This window comes from Ambystoma mexicanum, chromosome 2q (genome assembly GCF_040938575.1).
Source record: "Ambystoma mexicanum isolate Mex_15411 chromosome 2q, UKY_AmexF1_1, whole genome shotgun sequence".
NCBI lineage: Eukaryota > Metazoa > Chordata > Amphibia > Caudata > Ambystomatidae > Ambystoma > Ambystoma mexicanum.
Window position 1 is genome coordinate 159,638,411 of NC_090924.1, and position 23,825 is coordinate 159,662,235.

The 23,825-nt window shown below is 45.3% G+C and overlaps 1 protein-coding gene across 1 annotated transcript in view; it reads left to right on the forward strand.

Annotated features, from left to right (window-relative positions):
• Positions 1-23,825, forward strand: part of WNT9A (Wnt family member 9A) — a 239,158-nt gene that overhangs the window by 185,931 nt on the left and 29,402 nt on the right. The window contains exon 3 of the mRNA XM_069647079.1: positions 15,854-16,116. Coding sequence (XP_069503180.1) covers positions 15,854-16,116 — 263 coding nt within the window. The remainder of the gene's footprint in view (positions 1-15,853; positions 16,117-23,825) is intronic.

Genomic DNA, 23,825 nt, shown 5'->3' on the forward strand with positions numbered 1-23,825 from the left:
GAATATTCCCTCCTATTTTAAACAAGTGCAGCTACCCCGTCCTCCTGTATGCTGACAATACAACACTGTTGGATATGACACCAAACGGCCCGGGATGTAGTTTGCTACTTTGACCCTCATGGTCTGAAATTGAATTTTTCAAAATCCAACATTTTTATTTTTGGCAAAACAACCTCTACTCACGTTTCGATGATCATCAACGTGATTTTTGAGTTCACTGATACTTACAATTATATGGGGAAGCTACTTACAAAAAGGTGAAGCTGAGCACATCAGTCGGCTATGCTACAAAATAAGCTACAAGTGGGGTTTGGGGGCTGGCCAGATTTTATTACAAATTTGGTGGCCGACGGTTATACAAATGTCTTGAGGTCCTTCAGGCCAAAGTTAATGCCACCGTTCTTTACAGCAGCAAAGTATGGGATCATTTGGACCTCAAGGAATTAGACTGCATACAAAAGGGCTTTCTAAGGAGGATACTTGCACTTGGGCCCCAGCACGCTGGGGGAAGCACTGCAGTTGGAATTGGGAGTTCCCAGCATTAGTATCTTAGCAGAATGGAAATATCTGTAATTTGATGTAACATTTTTTACCTGTAGTCTAGAAAACCCGAACATTAAAAACGCAATGAGGGAAATTATGTTCAGTTTCCGCAAGTAAAATATCCCTGGCTTAAAAAGTGTATTCATCTGTGTGATAGCTGCGGTTTCTATTTTACAAAGCTAATTAATGGTAAAATAAATATGTCAGACTTAAAAAAGGTGCTTACGACATTATCTTAAGGCATAGTATGAACCTATGCTCACTAAAATATCTTATGGCTTCTCGCTGTGTGTCTCAGGCTGGTAATATTGTAGAATTGCGATCTTCGGAAAAGAGTGGAATTATTTTAGTGGTGGGACTGATCATCATAGCACTAAGGGGGTGTATGGGTTGGCTAGCCAATACCATGCTCTGTTCCTGTGGATCGGGGGCCAATGAAAATGCGTTATATTGTATATTGATGTGCAGCCACCTGATTGACACTAGAAGATTGAGGCTTAGGGGGCATTTTATTAACTACAACATAAGAACCACAGCCGGGGCAATGGAGTGTCTTCTGTGTATCCGTGACACTAACGTTTTAATGGACATACGCTCATTTGTCAAAGCTGCGTTTGAGAAATTAGATGGGCAATTTAAGCTTGTTTTTATATTGTTTTAGACATGTTAACATCCTTTTGTACAATATGTTATGTATTGTACATGTTCATTATTGTATTGTATGACTTGTTTATGGAGAAAGCTGAATACAACATTGATTTTTCTTTTTCTACATTCACAATTTCTGCGAAAACATCTATCACATTCCTCATCCTGCACTACATCATCATTCATGCAAACACACCTCACCCACTTACTAAGCACAGTCTATGTACCTACCATGCCACTGCAATGACCATGGTGTGCTCTACAGCAACACACGCCTCATATCACCCAATCAACAAACTAGGCATATCCTCCTACCTTGTCCACAATATCTAGAGTGTGCACCTCAGCACAGCACTACCATCTCCCTGCCACCAACATGTAGCATGGACACCTGCCATGCTACATTACTTCTGCATTCACCTCGGCACTGCAATTCCTATCACCAACATTGTGCACATATACTATCAAGTCACACACTCCCGTTGCCAAGCCGCCAAAATGAAACATGTTCTTCATGCATACACATGCATATAAGAGCAAGCGTTATTGCCACGGACAACACCCAATCACCACACGCCCACACCAACCCTGCATAGGGTTGCAAGAGTTGAGATAGATTTCATTACTACCAATGTGTATCAGGTTTCTTAAAAGTTCTTGATGTCACAGCAACTTGAAACCTATCACACTTTCCGAAAATATCCACAATGCATCTCTCTCAGGCCATACCGCGCCAACATTACTTTGCTTGTGGAACTGGATGGGCAGGTTCACCAGACACCATAATGTACGCGACATCACGCTTAATCTGGGATCATACCTCTCAACCTCATACACTCAGCCAGAAAACACAATAAACATACACAACAGTTCTACAATATAACATCTAAGTGCAAAGACAAGGAACTGTTTCTGTGTGGAAGAGTCTCCCTGGACAGCATGGCAGAGACGCTGCACAGTTCTACTTCAGCCGCTACTGTCACAAGCTATGATTCCGAGAACGCACTGTGGTAGGAGCTGAGAATTTTGCTATGTTTATGATATAAACTTCACTTTGTGAAAGTTATTTGTTTTATGTTTAAAATATAGTCACATTGGGGTGACGGAACTAATTTAATTTCCCTGATATACAATCCTGGGTAAGAGAAACAGACATTGATTCCTCACAACTCGAAAATGTAATTAAAGATTTAAAGTACACGTCAAACAGAGGTTGTCTCCAGCTTTATGTCATGGCAATCACTACAATGTTATAGGTACAAAAACAATTGCTCAGTAAAACTACATTTGACCTGCCTACATGAATCTCCTTAATATCAATGTACACTAGAATTCATTTACATAATTCTCTGTAGCGATTTTACCATAAACAATCCGGATACCAGTTCATTGATCACAACAATCTTCCTTTATTTCTTCCTAGTGGGAAACATCACAGCAATCAAGTAATTAAAAACAGCCATACAAATGTGGCACTCCCATCGTGTACCACCAACATTCGGTGATGCCCCATTCCCTTTGTTTGGTTGAGTAGTCTCAGCAGTATAGTTGGCTAAAGCACATTTTCGGAAACCTATGGGTGACCAGAAGATAATGGGCCTCATTATAACCTTTGCGGAATGGGTTAACAAGCTCCGCTAATGGAGGCGGACCCGTTAAACCCATTCCGCAAAATTACGAGGTTCCCTCGCGGGACGCAGTAAGGACGCCTGGTAAAACGAGGCGTCGTTACCGGGTCCCGCGAGGGGACCAGGGAGCTAACAACGGGCTGGTCATAATCGGCCCGTTGTTAGCTCCCTGCACCCATCCTCATTGAGCCATATGGGGGCTCAAATGGGAATGGGAAGGTCTGGGCCCCGGGTACCTCAATTGAATAACTGATTTGATGTTACTACTGGATTGTTTATTATACTTGATACAGTATAGCATGACAGCCGGAGTGAGGGCAGGGGGGGGGGGGTAGGTGAGGGGGTGGAGAGAAAGGATGGACAAGCGTCACCCTACAAGTAAAATCGTGCCCACGATGGTCTTTTATATAGCAGAATCTAAGTGCAAGCCATCTGCACTAACGCACTCCTTCACTATGTTGTCTTCTGTGAATGCATCACTTTTTAATGTAATGTTTTGTTCTTCTTTTTAAAGCTATGCATTTATATCAGTTATTTACGTATATCAGTTTCTAATATTTTCTTCTCGATTTCTCACTAGATGTCTTGCACTCAGTCATATTTAGTCAATTGTATTTTTGTCTCAGTTGTTACCTATTTTCCCATTTTTCCTTTTATGTTTTCCATTTAATTTTAAAGATGTGGTTTGCTTTCTTTCCATACTCCTCTTTTCACTCTTTTTATTCTTTACACATGCTTTTCTCTCCTTTGTTTTCCTCTTGGTTTTGTTCTATCACTCTAGTTTCCTGGTAAAATGCATTTGACTTGCACATTTTTCCTGGAAATGTGCTTCTTATTGCTGTTTAAAATGTCCCCGTTGTGGTCTCGTCTCTGGTGTTTTTGTATCGGGCGTAGAGAATCTCTTGCAGATGGTCGCACATGAGTTGGAATGAGAGGGTCTTTGGTGCAGAGCTGAAAACAAGCCGAATTGAAAGACTGCTAGGCTAGGAGTGCAGCATTCTTTGCAGAGCTTCTTTGAAGTCATGGATGTCATTTAGGGGTCGCCGGTAGTACCTGCTGCTACCCCAGTGCCTGAGCATGCTACCCTTGTGGCAGTTATATAATTACTGATCTGGCTTGTGCCGCAGGGGTGTTGCTAGGTCTGGAAAAGATCTGGGGCTAGGCCAAGGTCACGACTGTCGGGACTCGGGGCTAGCTAGCCGTTTGGTTGTGGCTCCTGAGCTTTTATCCGGTGCTACAACCAAAAGACCCGGGGCTAAAGCCCCCTCAGCCTTCCCCCAGCAACGCCTCTGTGCGACTAGCAGTGCTCAGGCGCACTGGTTTTGTGGCAGGTCTGCGGCCTGCCTGCTGCCTGTCAGGTACCGCCGCATATTTGCTTGATTTATTTAGTTACAACTTGCTGCTCCACTAAGTTCACTGTGTAGGAGGGGTTCATCATGGTGGACTGGATTGGCCTTGAACCTGCCGAGCTTGCACATGTGCCAGCCGGGCACTGACAGTATGGAGGATTGGGGTCTGGCTCTGCCGGCAAATGTATCCTTCAGTATGGGCGGTGTCCTGGCTATGCACCTCAGAGCCCTGCAATTTATGAGTGGAAGAAGGGCACACAGACTCCAGTCCAGCTGCTCCCAGAGCCTGAGTGATGTGGGTAGTCCAGAAGGAGCTGAGAGCAGCCTGGCCGAACTGAGTTCTCATGATGCGCGCATGGATCTGAGTGTTGGGCGGGTACAGCCGCAGGACCTGAGCAAGCTTCAATGGTTCTAGAGTTGCAAGGGACAGGCCGCCCCTTTGCGTGGCCTAGATTGTTGAAGCCATTCCACTGTTAGATGGGGAGCAATAGCTCTCCACTGCAGGTCATTGATAAAGGGATTCATTCTAGAGCAGCTGGTGGAAGGGAAATTGGCCGGAAGGGGAGGGAGAAAGGAAGCTTTCAATGGAACCTTGAGCAGCCTAGAAGCCACATAGCCTGCACAGAGGGCCCTGTTATCTCACCTGTCCCATTTCCTTTCTCATATATAGGTTCAAGTGATGCATACGCTTTGCAAACTCTCTAACATTCAGAGTAACATATGCAATACCATGACATTAGGAGAAATCTGGGCTGTTGCTTCGCTATTCTGGATTCTTGCACCGGCTGCAAACAAAGGGATCTGTGTCAGTGCACAGGTCTCCGTTCTTGGGCGGTGGGCGCAATGGACATGCCGTTGCTGCCATCGGAATGTTCACAATCCGCAAACGTTACTTCCGATAAACGTTACCGGCCTGATTTACCCCGGTGGTGTTCTCTTAACTTCAAAATATAGCCTTCTAGACAAAGTCTAGGTCATTCATCAGTTGGCAAAGAATCCTTATCCCAAGTGATAATGACCCCTCCCACTCTAGAAGGCCAATAGCACATAGTGGGAGTCGCAATGCAGGTTTTGGAGTTGTGGTGGTGAAGTAAAATATGTGAATTTAAATAATCTACTTACATGGGTTTTGTTGTTCACTTAGTCTGGTTTGAATTTGTAATATTTAAATGATTAGGTTGTCTTTATAAAGTAAGCATATTAATTGTAAACTTGGCTGCACTGGATGCCTTTAGCATGAGCTTGCTTTAGGGGCAAGGTTAAACTGGAGGGTGTTTTTCTTTGCAAAAGTAAAAGCATTGTTCCAAGTTGGAGATTTCCCTTTGTGTTACTTTAGGTTGGAGTGTCTTGTTGAAATAAATCTTACTGAGAAACTGCATTACTGTGTATTGAATGCAGAGAAATGCTTTCTGTTATACTGTCTGTTCCTGAAGTCAAAATGTGTGGAAAGCAGTAAATACCAAGAGTTATTGACTGCGCTTCGAGCATTTTGAGAATTTCAATTATGACTTCCATGTATTAATAGCCTTTGTTCCACACTAACACTTACAAAGAGCATGGCAGACCCAGTAGCACCCCAAAAGTATGCACTATGTAGTGACCATTCAGATGAGGAGTGCCTGACAGTGAATGTGGATTGTGCCATTGTCCTTAAACGTGCATCACTTGTGTATCCAGAAAAAAAAAAACTTCAGTTGTCAGAGCGTGCAAACGTAGCTTGCTTAAAATCTCCAGAAAATGACATGGCCGGGAAAATACAGTCATTGAATCAGGTTTATCTGGAGACCAAACAAAACCGTACCATGTCGTCATTTCCTTTTGAACTAGAAATCGTGCTGCACTTCTCACATAACCAGGGTAGAGTAGGTAGATCCTACGATAATGGCAACACATACAACAATCCACACTCTCTTGATGGTGTAGGACTATTAGTATAGAGCGTATTTAGGAATTACTGGATAAAAAGTGAGCTCACATTATCATGGATTACAAACTAGCAGGGAAATCTACAGTACGCGAGTCCACATCGTGATGTCTGATCAACATCCAACTGGTAATTTACTCCCCAAGAGCAAAAGGAATGTGTTTGCTAATTGCCCGGGTGAGGGAGGGGTGGACCCAAACCTCTGATACCCCCAGTTCATTGTCTGCTACACATGTATAGGGGTAAATATGAATTACAGTGAGAATCAACATCCATGGGCATTGTGATATTTGCTGGAATCCCTAGTTCAAAAGTTGCCAGCTATGATGCTGTTATAGGCAAAGGAAGGACCTTATCAGATGGTGGTTGCACGAGAGCTGCTTTGTGATGGGGGTGTGATAGGGTGTATCGGAGAGATGGCATATGATTTAAACGAGCGAGTGATAGATCAAATGACTTTACTAAGCCATTGCGTCCAATGACAGTACATGGACATGTGAGTGCCTGCATCTTATCTGTTGGCAGCACCGGCTCTCTAGGCCTGCATTTAGCCTGTAAACCGAGTACAAAAACGTGTGATACGTTACTCACATAGCGATTGATAGTACCAGCAGTGCCCGGATTTATAAAGCCGTACATAACCTATGGTGTCACGAAGTTGGTATAGGATTTTGTACAAAGTGGGTGACGGCTGTAAATGGACACGTATGGTCTTATTCTGAGTTTCGCAGTACAACTGCCGAAATACAGCAAAATCGGTTGCCAATTGTTGCCAATAGGTTCTGTGGGTTTACCGCGGGATTATACGTGGTGGTAGGGCGATGTTGGTCACCATCTTTGGTGTCTGGAAGACTCCGCGAGGAATTGGGAAGGAGTACTGTGAGCAGTAATACCACTGCAATGTGTCCATTTTTGGAGTTAAAGTGGAACATTTATCTGTGCATGATGCTGGAGGGAAATGCTCCACTTGAATAAACTTGCGATTTGGCGCTACAGTAAACAGTAATGCCATTTTCACCAAAATAAGTGGCAGTACGGATTTACCACCAATTTCCTACCGTTCTGCCACACTCAGAATCAGCCCCATAATGTGGTATCTTTTAATGAGGCTGTAGCTTGAAATAAAAGAGAGAAGTGGTAAATAAGGCTGCGGCTTGGATAATCAAGCAGTGCTGGGAAGTTAGTTTTCATCTGCTGCCCAATGTTATAACTAAATGTGAGGGGGGGCCTTGAACTGGGCTTGCAATCCACTTCCTGGCATATGATGACTGAGGCTGATCACATTAAACTGTACCTGGGCATATAGGATTATGGCTGGACAACATAGTCTATTCCTGGGCACAGCATCTTGTTTCTTGGAATGTAGGCCATCTCCTGGCTATAGCTAAGAGACTGTTGCTGATCACCTGTAGCTGACTTTATGAGCCGGTTACATGGCACATGAGTATGTTCCTCTTAGATTTTTCAGACTGCTCTTTGGCACAATAAGAGAACACTTGCGCCGGTTTCTGTCATATTACTTTAACCTAGTATTGAAGCCTATTCTGTAAATAAAAGCCCGCCCCAAACATGCGGTTCTTGATGACATATGATGGTTGTGTAGTTGGCTTATTATGGATGTGCCGGTGGCACATAATGGCAGTTTGTTAGCTAACTATAGTGCGGAGGTCGCCATAGGAAACCCAAAAAAAAGAATGGCTAATCATTTTTGATTCATTGACCGGCCTAACTCAGCACATTCCTGTTGCAAAGCCCAGAAGCACATACATATTATAAGAGAAAGGATTCACATTGACATACACATTGGCATTATGTTATGTTAAAGGATATTTATACCGTGCACTGTCACCACCGGAGTGGTCCACCGGTGCTCTGGTGGGTCTGAAAAGCAGAGGGTAGGGTACATTAGCAGGACTGAGTGGCAAAAAGCACAAGAGACTGTGATGTGGTGTTGGCAGCTTCAGTTCGGTTTACACCGTTCACTGAGCTTAGGTGGGTTTTTCGGTTGGTAGCTGTCATGTGGTGTTTTGTGGGGCTATGTGTGGTTTGTTTAGTTGTTGCAGTGCAGTGCATACGGTTTGTTGTGATTTAGAGGTATGGTTGAGTTTAGTTAGAGTTTGAGAGGTGCATAGAGAGGGTTGGTTAGTGGCCTCACTATCAAGATGTGACGCGTGCTGATTTCCACAATTCCATCTGCATGTGATGCATGCTAATCTTCACAATTCCATCTACATATGATGCACGCTAACCTTCGTAATTCCACTAATCTACACAATTCCATTTACATGTGATCGATGCTGATTTCCACAATTCCATCTACATGTGTTGCATGCTAATCTTCGTAATTCCATCTACATGTGATGCATGCTGATTTCCACAATTCCATCTGCATGTGATGCATGCTAATCTTCACAATTCCATCTACATATGATGCACGCTAACCTTCGTAATTCCACTAATCTACACAATTCCATTTACATGTGATCGATGCTGATTTCCACAATTCCATCTACATGTGTTGCATGCTAATCTTCGTAATTCCATCTACATGTGATGCATGCTGATTTCCACAATTCCATCTACATGTGATGCATGCCAATCTTCGCAATTCCATCTTCATGTGATGCACGCTAATCTTCACATTTCCATCCAAATGTATTTGTTAATCAACATGGTCTGGAGCTGCTTCTGCTGGAGCTACCCTTTTCCTCAGGGACTTTAGCCGAAAGGGCTGTAGCGGGCTGCCCTGTTGTGTTGTGTAAATGGGCACAATAGACCGATCACGATATGAGGGTGGCCTGGGAGTGGGGCAGGGGAGAGGGAGAGAAGGAAGAGGGCTGGGGCAGAGGAAGGGGGCTCAGCAGACCCCAAGGTGGCTGGAAATTACACAGAAAACCCCAAAATTAGGCAAACAAAATGCTTCGCAAGAGCAGAGCACACACTGTGGAAAACAAATACCTAATCAGGTGGCTGCCAGGCTTGGAAATTCAGCAACAAGGATTCTGCTTCCCCTTGCACCACACAGATGCTACAAACACTAGACCCAAGGGCCAATCGCCATACGAGGGCAGGCTGTGAGGGTGCAGGGGAGAGGGAGAGAAAGAAGGGAGCTGGGGTAGAGAAAGGGAGCTCATCAGGCTGCAAGGCAGCCGAAAATTGCACAGAAAACCCCAAAATTAGCCAACACAATGCTGCACAGGAGCATAGGGGAGCAAGATTATGTGGGACATAGCATTATGGGGGACATCAAAGTGAACACGCAGAGTTAAGACAGTCATTACTTTCAACATCTGCTGAATTCCGGTATTTTTTTTTTTTGGTGATAAATCTGTTAAATTGAACTAAACTTTAACATAAGATTTTTCAGTGAATATATATATAACAGAATTATCATTACCGCCACTTGGTCCAGAGGGTTTACCATGGGATTACAAGTGGCGGTAGGCAGTGTAAATCCCGTTTTACTGGAGTCCACAGTACTCCATTTGTGCTTTTTGGCAGAATTCTCACCGGAGGAATGACCACTTCCACCAAAATATGAAATTTGGTGGTGCGCTAAAACGGCAGAATTACCTCCACTTTTTCGCCAAACCCGTAATGATGCCCTTCTCCTTAAGTAGTACTTTTGTTATTTTTGTAAATGTAATGCTATTGCTGGATTCATTTTCTTTTGAAAGTCCTGTATTTTCAACAGTGCCAAAGTTCATGTTGCATCACTTCCTGTGGTACCATCAGAATCAAAGATCATGTGTTGTCATGAGGTCGGGTTTAAACTATCTTTAAAGTTGCTTCCTTGCCGCTGGACATTTTGGTGAACTGGCGTCCCTGTCTAAAGTGTTGGTGATTGGATTACGACATTTTAATTGCACTGCGGGCACTGCCACATCGGCATGTCAACAATGGCATTCCAAATTAATTTCAGAAGATGTTGATCTAGAGAATGCACGCCCTGCAACCTCTGATTTAAGATGAGGTTCTTGCTAATATTTTGTAAATCTGGCATGCATCGCAAATTAATACAATTTAGTGAAATTGTATAGTGTAAATGTAGGTTGGATGCTGACATTGGCACACAAATCACAACGGTGCATATAATTCATATCCTTTACCAGCTGTGTGATTACATTACAAATTATGTTAGCCCTAAAAGTGTTCCCACGCATTAGAAAAATGCTTTGTACTTTTCAGAAATATAATACAATTTCAAGAGCCTAAATTTAGCCATTTTGCAATGGCTTTGTCAACCATAATAGTAATGTTCCATTGATATAGTGAACACTGACACAAACTTGCATCTTCAAACATCATGCACAACTAAGGATCAGCAACAAAAGACCATGCTGATTGCAAACATTGCATCTATCACGTAGCATAACAATGCACTAACTAAACCCTAATGTTTCTCAAAGAAACAATGTAAATTGATGAGCTAAACTCTCCTCAAAATGCCCTTTGACATTCTAAGCTACACAATGGTCCCAGCAAGAAAATCACCCCTAAAAACACATCATAATTTGCACCAGTACACAAGCCTCCATATAGCTCTAGTGATTTAGCAATTATTGCAATGCAGGGTCTACTAGCTGAGACTCTCCAGATGTTTTGCACTACGATTTCCATCGTCCCTTCACATTCAACATGCTGGCTAGGCCTGATGGAAGTTGTAGTCCAATGCATCTGAAGAGCCAAAGGTTTCAGACACCTCTCTAGGACCTGCAAATATAATTACATTAAAGAGACCAACAAAAACATGTGCAGAGCAACAATGTATGTGGTAATATCTTTCTTTGGTAGCATTGCCCATTCTGACTCAATGTAACCAACTGATGCTTTGGGAAAGCTGCTTACACCTCTAGACTGAAGATTCTGCCCCGTCTCCATAAACATTCTCACATAACCATTAACATGTTGAATCCTTCCACAACCACCCTTTATGCACCAACTAATTAACCTTAGAACTAAAAAGAACCTGCGATACGAACACCAATCAGAACTCAGGCCTTGAAAACCGCTTCAACTACGGTCATTGGTGATGAGCACTCAATCCAGAACAATTACCTGCTGCATTTAAACTGTGGACGATGGTATCTTATGTACCAGAAGGAAGACCTTAATGGGAATTGGGCTACATTTAGTCCATTCTCCCTTTCAATGGCCGCCAATGAAAACATTTAAACATAAAAATGTAAGCAAACAAAGTGGCCGCCATGGAAATGAGAAGGGACTACCCGTAGTCCATTGTCACTTTCCATGGTGGCTAATCACAGGACGGAAATGCGCCAGGAACAGTCCTTTTTCCAGAGCCAGTGAGGGACAACGCAGCAGAAGGTAAGTGGGAAGGGGGAGTGCACTTACCCCGATTCTCAGCAGGGGAAGATGGCGGCCTCCCACTCTGAGGAGGTTTGGAGCGGGGTCTTTCCCTGTGTGGTAAGGACCCTGTTCCAAGCCTCCTCATTGGCCGAACCCCCCCCCCCCGTCGGGTGCTAATTAAGCTGTACGGACTCGGTCTGATAGCCGTACTGGGCCGTATAGGCCCTGAAGACTGAATTAAAAGCTGGGGTGCAGCAAGGGCATTGCTGGCTATTATAAGCAAGGCCACAGTTTAATATGAAAGAAAACCAAGTCAAAGGGGCATTAAAGGTGGATGCAAGTTATCCCTTTAGATGAATATGTAACAGACAGATTAGCCGTCTCTACTGCCTGGGTCTGCCGTTCGTATTTGCATTAACGTGTGTATGCATGGGATGTTGCTAAAGTTTCACTCTGCCTTGGAGTTTTGGGGAATTGACTGTGGGTGCGCATGCGCAGGCCTGTTGATCGTAAGCAAATCTGACTGGGCTGTTTTGGAGAACAGGCTTCGGGTGCTTGCCGCGCAGCCGCTGGTTTTCAAATGTGGCATTCTGACCAAACTGCAAAGTCTACCCGTTCGCAGAGCCTGCATATTGTCCAATGAGAATGCTTAGTGAACATTTCAAGGGCTATTATTCGAGTGATCAGGGGGGGGGATTATGCATGCCTATGTATGTCGCTGCCGAGTCCCTCATTTTAAAGAGCACTCCCTTCCTCGATTGCTCTTGTGCCTTTGCCATGCTGGGTAGCATTAGAGCAGCCCTTCCTGGGGGACTTGAAGCTGGGCAGTCCTCTCACTGAGGTTAGCCCAGCCCCCTCACTTTAGCTCGCAAAGGAATGCAGGGAATTTCCCCGGACTGAAGCACACCGTATTTTCAAATGGTGATAAATTGCATTGAAATCACGATTTTCCGAGCAACAAACCATTGTCAACAGAACGTAGTTTAAACTTATATGTATTTCTCCATGTATTTAGCCGCAATTAGATGCCTTGCTCTTAGAAAAAACACATCTGAAACATAGTTACATTAAGGGCCTGTTTCACAGAAGAGTTGTGTAATGGCAAAACCCCATTAGAAAACGCTCTGTGAATTAGGCCCTGAACTACGACAGATGGCTGACATGTTAACACGCCTGAAGTCCGTGTTAAGTCCGCAGTATGCAGGCAAAAGGTTGGAATCCTGAGAAGGGCAGGTTCGGCCTTTCCTTGTGAATTTAATCAATCGAGTGCCTTTGAGTTGTAATAACACATGTTATGTATGGGCCAAACTACAATGCAATGATTGCGGTGCATTGTATGTGCTTTTGAGTTTTCATACCCACAATTCCTGGCTCAGTGGAATCGGTGAATCTGAGCTGAAGGTCAACTCCCAGGGATGGCTACTGGGAGGCGAGGGATCACTGTAACGTGCAATTTAGCTGACGTTTCCTATTCTACCTTCACCTTTCAGGCAGAAGCTAACATTCATAAAATCGATGTTTTTTTTACTAAACATTACCCAATACTCTAACCACACACATTTCAGTCAATGCAGCACTGATGACCCCTAAGGAGGGTGAAATGTGTATTTAGCTGCCAGCCACCTTGAGCTGTCACTGTTCTTGTGGCGATACAGCAACGTGTAAAAGAGCACTGCCCTTTAAGACAGAACCTATTATGTGTGCTAATTGCCATACACATAATGAACTGTTCAACCGTTCTGGGAACTGATAGGATATGTGATATTAGATGGCATTTATAACGTGCCTGTACACAAGTGTTTCTAGGCGCGACAAGACACAAACCCTGATTCATGGAACTGTGCAAAGTGTATTTTTGCTGTGCAAAGTCCATGCAAAGTGCTTTTTGCAGTACAAAATGAACTTTGCACTAACTTTACACTGCAAAAAAACACTTTGCACAGTTCCATGAACCAGGGTTTATGTCGGTAGTGCAAAGTCACTTTTCAGTAGTGCCAAGTCAATTTGAACTGTGTAAAAAAAATTCCATGAATGGGGCCTGTAAGGGCCTAATTCATGGAACATTTAACCCGGTGCAAAGTGAGGTCGCTCCACAAAAATACAATTTGCAACGCCCTGTGAACTAAGCCCGGCGTATACGTGTTTTTTAGCAGTGCGAAGTCACTTTGCACCGCGCTGAACGTTCCAGGAATTAGGCCCTTGATCAGTTCAGGATATAAAAGTACATGCAGGTGAAGTGTTTTTCGGAGTGGTCCTTTGCTGACTTTTGCAGAAGAAAATGTATTTGTGTCTCCCCCTTGATGCCATTTCACAGCTGGGCAATCTGCACACGACGGGAACACAAGAGTCCTTGCAATTGTGAGGTTTTCGCTTATACTGGGTGCTACCCTCACAGTCATGCACTATTTCTGTGGTTACTTTGCCACGTAATGTAATGAAAATGAACACTCTGCGGCCTGCCTACTTTTGTCACACGAACCAGGCCGAATCTTCTCACAATGCGCAATTCTGTGTATCGGCTTCCCAAATTCGTGAGAGAATTTCAGACACAACGGTTCTCCTGGTTCTCCTGGATTCAACTGAATCTGGGGATTGGGGCCGTGGGAATTCACTTGGGGAGGGTCGGAAGGGGGGGGGTGTGGGGAGACTCACCCAGGCTTAATTGCTGATATACCTCTTCTGCAGATTTTCCCAGCAGTCAGTGTGCATATGCTGACACAACAGTGAACTGTGTAGGCTCCTGAACGGCAAAACCCACTTTCCTGAAAGTAAAGTTGTAGAACAAAAGGTGAAAGGGTGTAAACACTTGTATATACCCCTTGGGGGTTACTGAAGCTCCATAGCGTCATTTCTTTTTAAATTGTATTGCTTTTATGAGGTGCAAAAAGATTAATCCAAAGTACATGTAGCACAACCCTGATCAGAGAGCAGCCATGTAGCTCAGCGGGAACAGTTAATGGCGGTGGATACACAATTTAGGTATCAGGGGGCTCTCCTACAGTATCTGGGGATATCCTACAGGCGGAACCTTCAGGGACAGCAGTCGAGCATCAGAATAACATATATATTGGCTAGTGCAGCATCCAATCATGTCGCAGAGCTGTGTGGACATCAAGTGATCCTTTTCTGGAGGGCCATCTCTGCTGTGCTTTAGTCAGGGTGTTTTGGGTATACCTTCACTTTTGTCCCTGGTCTTGCTGGGCTGATTTTGCTGTCAACCATTTGTTCTTCCAATGGCGGGTGATGCAGCATCATCCAAGTGTCGTCCCATGCCACAGTGCTCGGTGTGGGAGCCAGTAGTGGTGCCCCACGTGGTAGAACGCCTCATAATGCACATGCGTCTTCATCCAGCTGAAGGACTTGCGTGCCATCCGACCACACTCTGACCTTCCTTCTGATTCCAACATGTATTGTGTGATAGCCCAAAAAGACTGTGATTGCCTTCTCTGAGGGGCATATCTAGGTTCTGGCACTTTTCCTTCTGCGAGCGATAGCTGTTCGCACTAAGTAGAATATTCTTCCATGGACACGATGGTCCTGATTCACCAAGCTTTTTTCAATGCTTTGAGGATCTGGCCATATACGCCTTTGATATCCACGTTCCATTAACCCAATGAGATCATCTTGGTCTATGTCAACCATCTAATTATGCCTTCCCTTACTCCTTCAACTTACTGCAATCAAACTCTAATGGGACTATGACGTTTTTATGACAAATCTGTTACAAAAGTTAGCAAAACAATCACTGATTACAAAATCTAATTATGAAAGTGCCCCACATTATTCATGTGGTGTGAGGTAAGCATAGGGTGGGAGGCCAAGGGAGGGCTACGGGGGAACACACAGATAAAAGGGAAGAGAGGGACTTTAAACATTGTAATATACTCGTACATTTCCTGCACCAGCCCTAGATAAAGGGACACCTGTCGGGATATAGAGGAAAGCTGTGTAATGCACGCGGCTTGGATCTATGGTTGCAACTTTTCCATCCTGCTCTTCGACACGTACAAAAACTGGTTCCATGTAATTTCATCCCCTGTAATTTTAAAGTGCACATTCCATCGAAAATGCTCATGTTTTTTTTTTGTTTGGGGGGGTTCGCCCACCCCCTCAAGTCCCCCTCCCACACTTATTTTTGGCTATTGCCTACCCGCCCAAACCCTTCTCTGCCCTTTTGCACCCACCCTAAAAAATTCGATGAGCACATTCGATGGAATGTGCACGTTAAAATGCCTGGGGATGAACATGCAGGTGATGAAAGGACGTTGTACCCAAAAACTTCCAGTTGTCGTTTTCTTTACTAGACACTTATTTATTAATGCCAGTCGATGCATTAACATGTAATGCCTGTTTTATGCCTTCCACGTTTGTGTCTGATACCCACACCGTGTACATCTTTGACCGTCTTGTGTGAATGCCTTTTTTTATTTTTATTTTTTTTTTCTACGTAGGTTATAAGGAAACCGCCTTCCTCTACGCCATCTCCTCGGCTGGGCTCACCCACGCAGTAGCCAAGGCTTGCAGTGCCGGGCGGATGGAGCGCTGCACTTGCGATGAGGCGCCCGACCTGGAAAACCGGGAGGCCTGGCAGTGGGGCGGCTGTGGTGACAATCTCAAGTACAGCAACAAGTTTGTCAAGGACTTCCTCAGCAAGAAGTCCAACAAGGACCTCCGGGCGCGAGTTGACCTGCACAACACCAATGTGGGAATTAGGGTGAGGCTTGATTGGATAAACTGTTGAATGAGTTGGATTCTGGGACCCGGGTTGGAATCCTCGGTCCCCATGAGTACTTTATATGATTCTTAGTAAATGCTTCTAAATGTTCTCCAGAATTTTACGTGCAACGTTCAAAGCATGGCAACACCTAGTGGTAGGTAAAGGGAAGATACATTCATATTTGCTTGTTTAGTTCTCGCTACGGGATACTCTGTTTCTGTTGAAACGTTGGTGGTATTGGGTGACAACGTATGCGCGCTCATCAAAACATTTAGGTAGCTCGAAGCTCTAAATCATTCCTTGCATTTACGGATGGTGTTGACGGCTCCACCGGGCACTTTTGAGTTGGTTGCGCCCATAGGGGATTCCCGGGCCTTATTTTTATTACATTAAAAAACTCCTGGCAAAGTGCTGCTATTCATGTCAGCGCGGTTACCCCCACCACCACCCTCCCCTCCCCCCCCAGTGGTCCTCAACAGGTTTGGTGGTCTCGAATCAGTGCGGTCGCTCCTTAGCTACGACTTTTTTCCATGACTGTGTTCTCCTCCAAGGAGGCGAAAAAAGACTGATTATTAGGTGGCCCGAGTGCCCGGGTGCTTTTAAGGATCAGGTGACATTCAGATCCCTGCAACCTTGCCTGTATTTCTAAAATGGTGTGATATTTCCATGCAAAAAAGTGTGCAGAAACCCCCCTGGTTTCCTGCAGTTCCCCTACAGTTCCTCCATGGTCTGACCCGGCTCCGCGTGGGCCGTGAAATCATCGCCGAGCGGGTCGCTGCCAGTTATTTCTCTCTGCGTTCCTTGACTGTGACCTCGGTGGCTAATGAAAGGGTGAGCTTGTCTGGTGTGAGGATGAGGCAATTGGAGCAAGGACCTCTCCAGACTCCTCAGAAAAGCAGGAGCTCTGAATAGACCACTTTATTAAAAAAGCAATTTCCCTTCCTCAGGGCTCATCCATTCTACTGGGTAAAGACGCGGGGGAAAAAAAGTCCCGTAGCTGGCAATAAGGCACAGGTCCCTGCGAATTATGATTAAATGCTAAGAGCATATTCCTTCCATCCCCTACCTCGTCTGCAACCCTTTTGTAACCTATTAATGAAAAGTCGGAATATTAATGCGCTCAATTAGTTCCACTCGGGTTGAGTAAGTGATGTTTTAATTAAATTCGTACATGTTTCTCAGCAAAGTATCATTAAACATGACTTTCCGACTAGCCTGCAGGAGCGTTGCTAAGTTCCTTAATCCCCCAAGGGCCGTCCCTTTCTGCGGTATGTCTGCTCAAGCGTGCCTTACAAATGTTAGGGGCACCGCAGAAGGGGATACGGTTACCAGGGAAGAAGTGCCATTGTGGCGGTCCCCCATTTTGTTTGAAATGGCTTATATTTTTGTATCCCCTGCTTTGGACGGGGCTGTTGACTTGTGGAATGTGAACGTTCCGAGGAGATATATATTTTTGTGTGTGTAACTTTCCAGAATGATCGAGAAAGGCTTTGTGCAACCGTTTGAGCCCGAATCATACGTTCTGTGACTTGATCCTGAGGTGAATTCCCCATAGTGTGCGCTGGCTGGGCTGGGTGGATGCTCCGTGAACACGCAAGGGCGCTCAGTGGTTGAGTCCTCCATGCAAGAGTCATTTCTTTGGCTAACAACTGGTGCTATTGCACAAGCAGCACAGTGCCACTTAATGCATGTGCAATCTTATGTGATGGTGTTTTATGTAGCACAATGCTCTCATGTTTAGGTCAGGGCCTCTAGGAGCTTACTTTGAAAATATCTGTGGTGAACGTGCAGTGACATATTTTGGCCCAAGCTGAGCGCGCTTATATGGGACAGAGCCAGTGCCACTTTGCATGGTTGGCATACGCGTTGCACCATATGTCAGAGCCAGACTACATATAGGCGCCTGCTCTTGTGCACCAGTGTAATTTGCCAGCACTTTCAGAGTACCACCGTGGCGTTTTAAAAATCGAGTCTGTAGTGGCAGGGGTGTGGCACTCGTTAGCAGAAGTCCGTGGGTCGGTGGGTCTGAGATGATTGGTCAGTTTCAATGATGGAGCTGCAGGCAATTATGAAGTACATATTACTCGCCTGAGCCACCTGCTCCATCACTAAACGGATGTGGTTGCCTGGCCCAGAGGCTGTATACTTTCTATGCACGCCACAGTGTATTTGCACTGTTCACAAGGAGCTCGAGTGGACTGTACATTTTGTGCGTAATAGCCCAGGGCCTGCATGTTGGTGTCACCAATAGACACCTGGGCGTGATACTGACTCTTGTGGTCTGACAAAGTCTAATTAATTACATTTCAGTGACTCGGAACGCTGTTGCAATATTGGTCACTGGTGTTGGTCGAAGTATTAGAATAACACAAATTCTTAGACCATTTCCCCGGTTGCGATTGTTAAGCGGATTTGAGTTTAAAGCACTTGTTTGGAGCATGCATACCCACACACCTCAAAACTGCACAAACAAATGCAGTCACTATGTTCCTCAGCCAAACTGGATATCCTTGAATTGAATTCAGTAGGGTCAAAACCAATCAAAGGGCTTCTGCACCTGCTGCCACCTTGTGGTGAATGCTCTCGGACCCCATTCAACCAACTGTGCAGCCATTTTGCTTTTTCAGACAGTGTAATAATACCTGATTACTCCCAACGTGATCTATCTACATTCTTCATTGGCCCCTTAGATAATGGACCACTGCCATTGGCCCCTTAGTTAATGGACCACTGCCAAGACATAAGGGTGCCCAGTTACCATAGAATGTTGTATTTTTGTGGCCTTTCATATTTCATGATTTGCAGTGGCTGGGGAAATGCAGGCAGGAAAACGTCTATAGATAATGACTATTGCTTTCAGTAGAGGGTGATCTGAGCAGCAGTGACAGACTGACTCACAAATTAGCCAGAGAAATGATATGATTGGTTATTTATGACGCGCTTAATACCCAGAGGTTTCTAAGCGCGGACCCGGGGATCAAACCTGTTTTGCTCCGTGTCATCTTGCTTCCAAGGCGAGCGCATTGCCGCAGAGCTATCCTCCAGAAAAATGGTTGGTCGGTAGGCCCAATATCACTTGTATTGTCATCGGTGTGGGCCGCACTCAATTGCTAGCACTTTTCATACCCCAACATATTTTATATAATGATCTAAAATATAAAGTGCACAAGAAACTAGAAGGTTTAGATTTTGCAATTCCCATTTTTATGTTAATCAATGTATCGACTTCGGAAGGGTGAAAAGCTGAGTCGGCCCTATAAGGGTATATTCTCTTTTTCTCAGGCAAACTATGCTCAATTGATTTTTATTTTTGTTAAACGCATCCTATTTTAACAAAGTAAAACTGACCAGCAATTTAAGACATCAATAAACCTGTCAATGCCCCCCAGTAACAGTGGATAATTCTCCTGGACATTTTGTATACGCTGTTTTTAACTCTGTCATTTCATGCTTCTGGATATATAAGAGAAATAATAAATTTAAGGATGGGACCGCTCTCTGCTCACGTCTGACTCTTCTTTGATAACATCCATAGTGGCCCCCGAGACTTTAGCCATACAGGAAATCTCCCAAAGTCAGGGTAGGCGCCAACCTTTGCCGGTGTCTTTCTCGGGTCGTCTCTGCCCCATCCTTTGAGAACCTGAGCGGCAAGACCTGCCAAACTTTCAGCTGATTGGGGAAATGTTCGAATCATGCGGGTGCTGGTTGTGGGTATAATCAGTTTATCACAATACTGTGGCATGAAACACAAACCCATGTCAGAGAAGTCGCTGTATTTGCTCTTATGTTACGCTAATGAGATGAACACGCAGCACGAAAAGCCCCTTAGCGAATATTCAGGAAGTCCTCTTTTAGCACACCTATATTTTGTACAGCCTGTGGTAGGACAATTGTGATCACCTTTTCATCACCCATGTGTACCCTGACAGTGTAAGGTCACATGCTGCAGTGGTGCTGGGTTTCGCACACTTCTCAGCCCAGATGCTCCAACCCTACTCTTGGTGGGGGGCGTGTTACAGATTCCAACTCATTCAGTGCTAAGCCCCTCTGAGACCAGCAAGGCAAATAATCTGATGAATTTGCCAGGAGCTCTTTACTGGTGAAGTGGGCATCTGCCCAGTGTCAAATGGAACCACTGAGTGAGTAAACGTGAGGAATTGTATACTGCTACAAATGTGTAAAGCTCTCATCTGCCCTTTGTAAGGACTCATGGTGCCAGGGTTTTCTCAGACTGGAAATTTAGACTGATTTAGAATTTTCTGAGGACTCTGCATTGCAGCAATGGAGAGTGTTGGTTAAAAAGGCATCAACGTATTCCAAGATGGCCGCCGGCAAGTAGAGTCGCGGCTTGCCGAGCTCTGACCCCAAAGAAGCCCAGCTCTGTATGGAGTCTGTGCAGCTCTGTTTGGGGCTGAGGATAAACCAGCAGGCATCACTGCGAGGGACATCTGGAGGGCCCCCACGCATATTCTAGCTTGGTGGAGGCAGACTGCTGATAAGAGCGGAGCCCTCTGTGCAACATCAGACTAATGCCGGGCAACTGGTCTGCCAGACTTTTGAGGGACGCAGAACAGAGCTTCCTCCTTCCCTGACCCGACTCCGGCTGCAGGGCTGGAAGAGCCGTGCTGGCCCCCTTTAGCACAGGCGGAAGTCAAGAAAATAAGCACCGAACATGGGGAAGCCCATCCCACCATAACGCAACGGAGGACCGGCCTCCCACTTCCACATATCCAGATGCTCAAGAGGAAGCCTAGTTTTGGGCAAAGATAAGCCTGGGGACACCTGTGTCTGTTCTCCTCCCCTCGTCAGGGCTCATACAGGACGAGGCATTAAGTGCGGGAGCACTAACAGTGAGCTTGGCTAGAGAGGACCCCAGGCCCCATGAACAAGTGGTGAGCAGCAATCCCCTCCATTATTATGCACACTTAACGAGACAGGGTGTGAGGAACAGGAACAATTGGAAGGCTCCCATGCATTGAAGGTGGTCAAGAGGAAAACGGGGATTTGCCCCATCTGATGTAGAGCGTGTGCTGATTCCTATGGTAACTATGACGCAACAAAGGCCTTGGCCCACGGTCTCCCACTCTCCAGGTGCACTCTGCATTGGGCACAGTTCAGCCCGGGGATGCCTGGGTCTGCTCCTCTTCCCCCCCCCCTACTGATCCCTGTTTGGGACGCAGCAAGCTGAGGGGAACAAGCACGGCGAACACGACTGGTGAGGATCTCAGGTCCCAAGATCGTACATTGAGCATCCAACAACACGATGGTGAGGAAAGACATCCTCCACCTTGCGGTTTCACCCAGACCTCCCAGGTCCTGCCATACGAGAAAAGGTGGGCCCTTAGGTGCCAGTAAGTAGGGGCAAACAACACAAATCGCACAGAACATCCAGGAGGAGATGCCATGGAAAGCCCCCCCAACCAACAAGCGATATTCTCCCAAGAAGAAGCTTCATCTCAGCCTGGGCCCCTCCGGCTGCAGGTGTGCAGAAAGATAGGGGGGCATAGGTGACCCCTCTGGCACAGATAGTAACCAATGCCAGGAATGAAAGGGAGAAAACAGTGCAGAGACCTCTACAACAGTCCGCCCCCAAGGTAAACCCCATACAAGAGTGCTGGTCAAGATTGGAGGGAGCGCACACAAGTTCGGACAGTACACAAGACTCGGCCAGCAACAAGTTGAATATTCCAGACAACAGAATGGATCCTTCCAAAGAAGATATGGAACAAAGATTTTGGGAGTTCCAGGATAGTCTCGCCTCCTTCCCGCAGATACAATTCAATACCTTCACTAGCGAAATTAAGGTGGAACTTGCGTTAATGAAGAAGGACAAATCCTCTCTCGAGGAAAGGGTCGACACTAATGAAATAGCACCCCAAGACCTGGTCCTCGACTCCAAAAAAGTGGCTGAACTACTAGACGGCTTGGCCAGGACAACACATAATATTGAGTTGCAGTGTGAAGACCTAGAGAACAGATAATGGCAGGCCAATATCCACATTAGAAATCTCCCAGACTCAGTGCCTGACACAGACTTAAAAGACAAAGTCTTGGTTATCTTCAAGGTCCTCCTGAACACAGAAGGGGGGGTGAACATCCCAATTGATAGGATCCACAAGGTGGGCCCAACACGCAAAGGTTCAGGTGCGTGCTCCAGAGACATTCTTGCTGCACTAGCTTGCTACCCACAAAAAGAACAGATCCTGCAGGCAGCAAGAAGGGCTGCTCCAATCACTTTCAACGGCAACAAAATTCAACTGTTTAAATATTTATCGCAACTGGCACTGCAAAAAAGTAGGGAGATGCGTAGCATGCTGGAGCATCTGCAAGCTAAAAAGGTACCATACAGATGGACCTTCCCTTTTGGACTCCACTTCTAATTGGAAGGCAAACAACACAGAGTGACATCAAAAGAGGAGCGAGCCCGGATCATGCAATTTGAATTGGACAAACAACCTGGGACAGCAGCCACCCGCAACTACATCCCCAGGGGACCTAGGCTATTGGAATGGACAACTAAGGAAGGCACTTGCAGGAAAACCCAGAAAGACTCTTTGGATCAAACCGCCTGGAACACTGTGACCGTTAAAGACATTACTGAAAAAGGAAGAATAAGCTGATGAAGGGGACTTCCGCCAAACTAAATTTACTTTGTTTTACATAATGAAGCCGGGGTACGGTTAGAGCTTGTCTTGTAATCCGCCAAAAAAGTAGGGGAAGGGGTTTTAGGATACCCTGCATGTTTTTCCTGGTTTGATCAGCAGGGTGCCTCTAAGGACTGTGTCCGAGGAAGGTTTAGCAGGGTGACCTACACCAGGGAAGGAGGGGGGAATCTTTGTTCTAGGAAAGAGCGTGAGGGATGCAGTGGGTAGGGGTTGGGCAAATGTTGAGGGAAGTTGGTCGGTACACAGGGACAATTCACAGGGAGCTATTTTGGCTCCAACTCTCAGGATATCCCAAAGTATGATCACCACACAATGTAATTACATTCCGGTGCCGGACACTCAGCATTAGGGGTCTAAACACCTGTCAAAAGAAGGAAATTAGAAAGTCTCATTTCCACACACCAACCGGACCTGGTCACACTTCAGGAAATACACATTGGTCTCCAAGATCCACACAGGTTAAAACTATAACAATACCCAAATATCATACAAGCCAGCTCCAAGGGGAAAACAACAGGGGTACTCCTAGTGTTCAAAGCAGGTACCCAGGTGACGATACTAAAGAAAGTTTCCGACAAAGAGGGCCGAAATATATCTTTTTACTTCTCCAACTAGGTCCACTAACCCTAACAGTAGCCTCCATCTATGCCCCGAATTCTGTCAAGAAGAGTTTTTGAAAATGGTCCTCACGAGACTAGAACACTTCAGTGAAGGCAGACGATATTGCTGGAGGATTTTAATACAACATGGAACCCCTCTGAGGTTAGAAGCTCCAAAACCAAATACACCCAACCTGCAGCATCATAAGCCCTTAATGCAAAGTTTGAACAACAGGCACAGAGATGTATGGACAACCCTGCAGGGTGACAAAACCGCATACACCCATTACTCCATTGTACACAAATCTTTTTCTAGAATCGACTACATTTGGGCCTCGACCACACTGATAGTTATAATATCAAAAATACATACCCACACTATATCCGATCACAACCCGATTACCATAGACCTAGCTTTCCCTGGACCCCGACCCACATTATG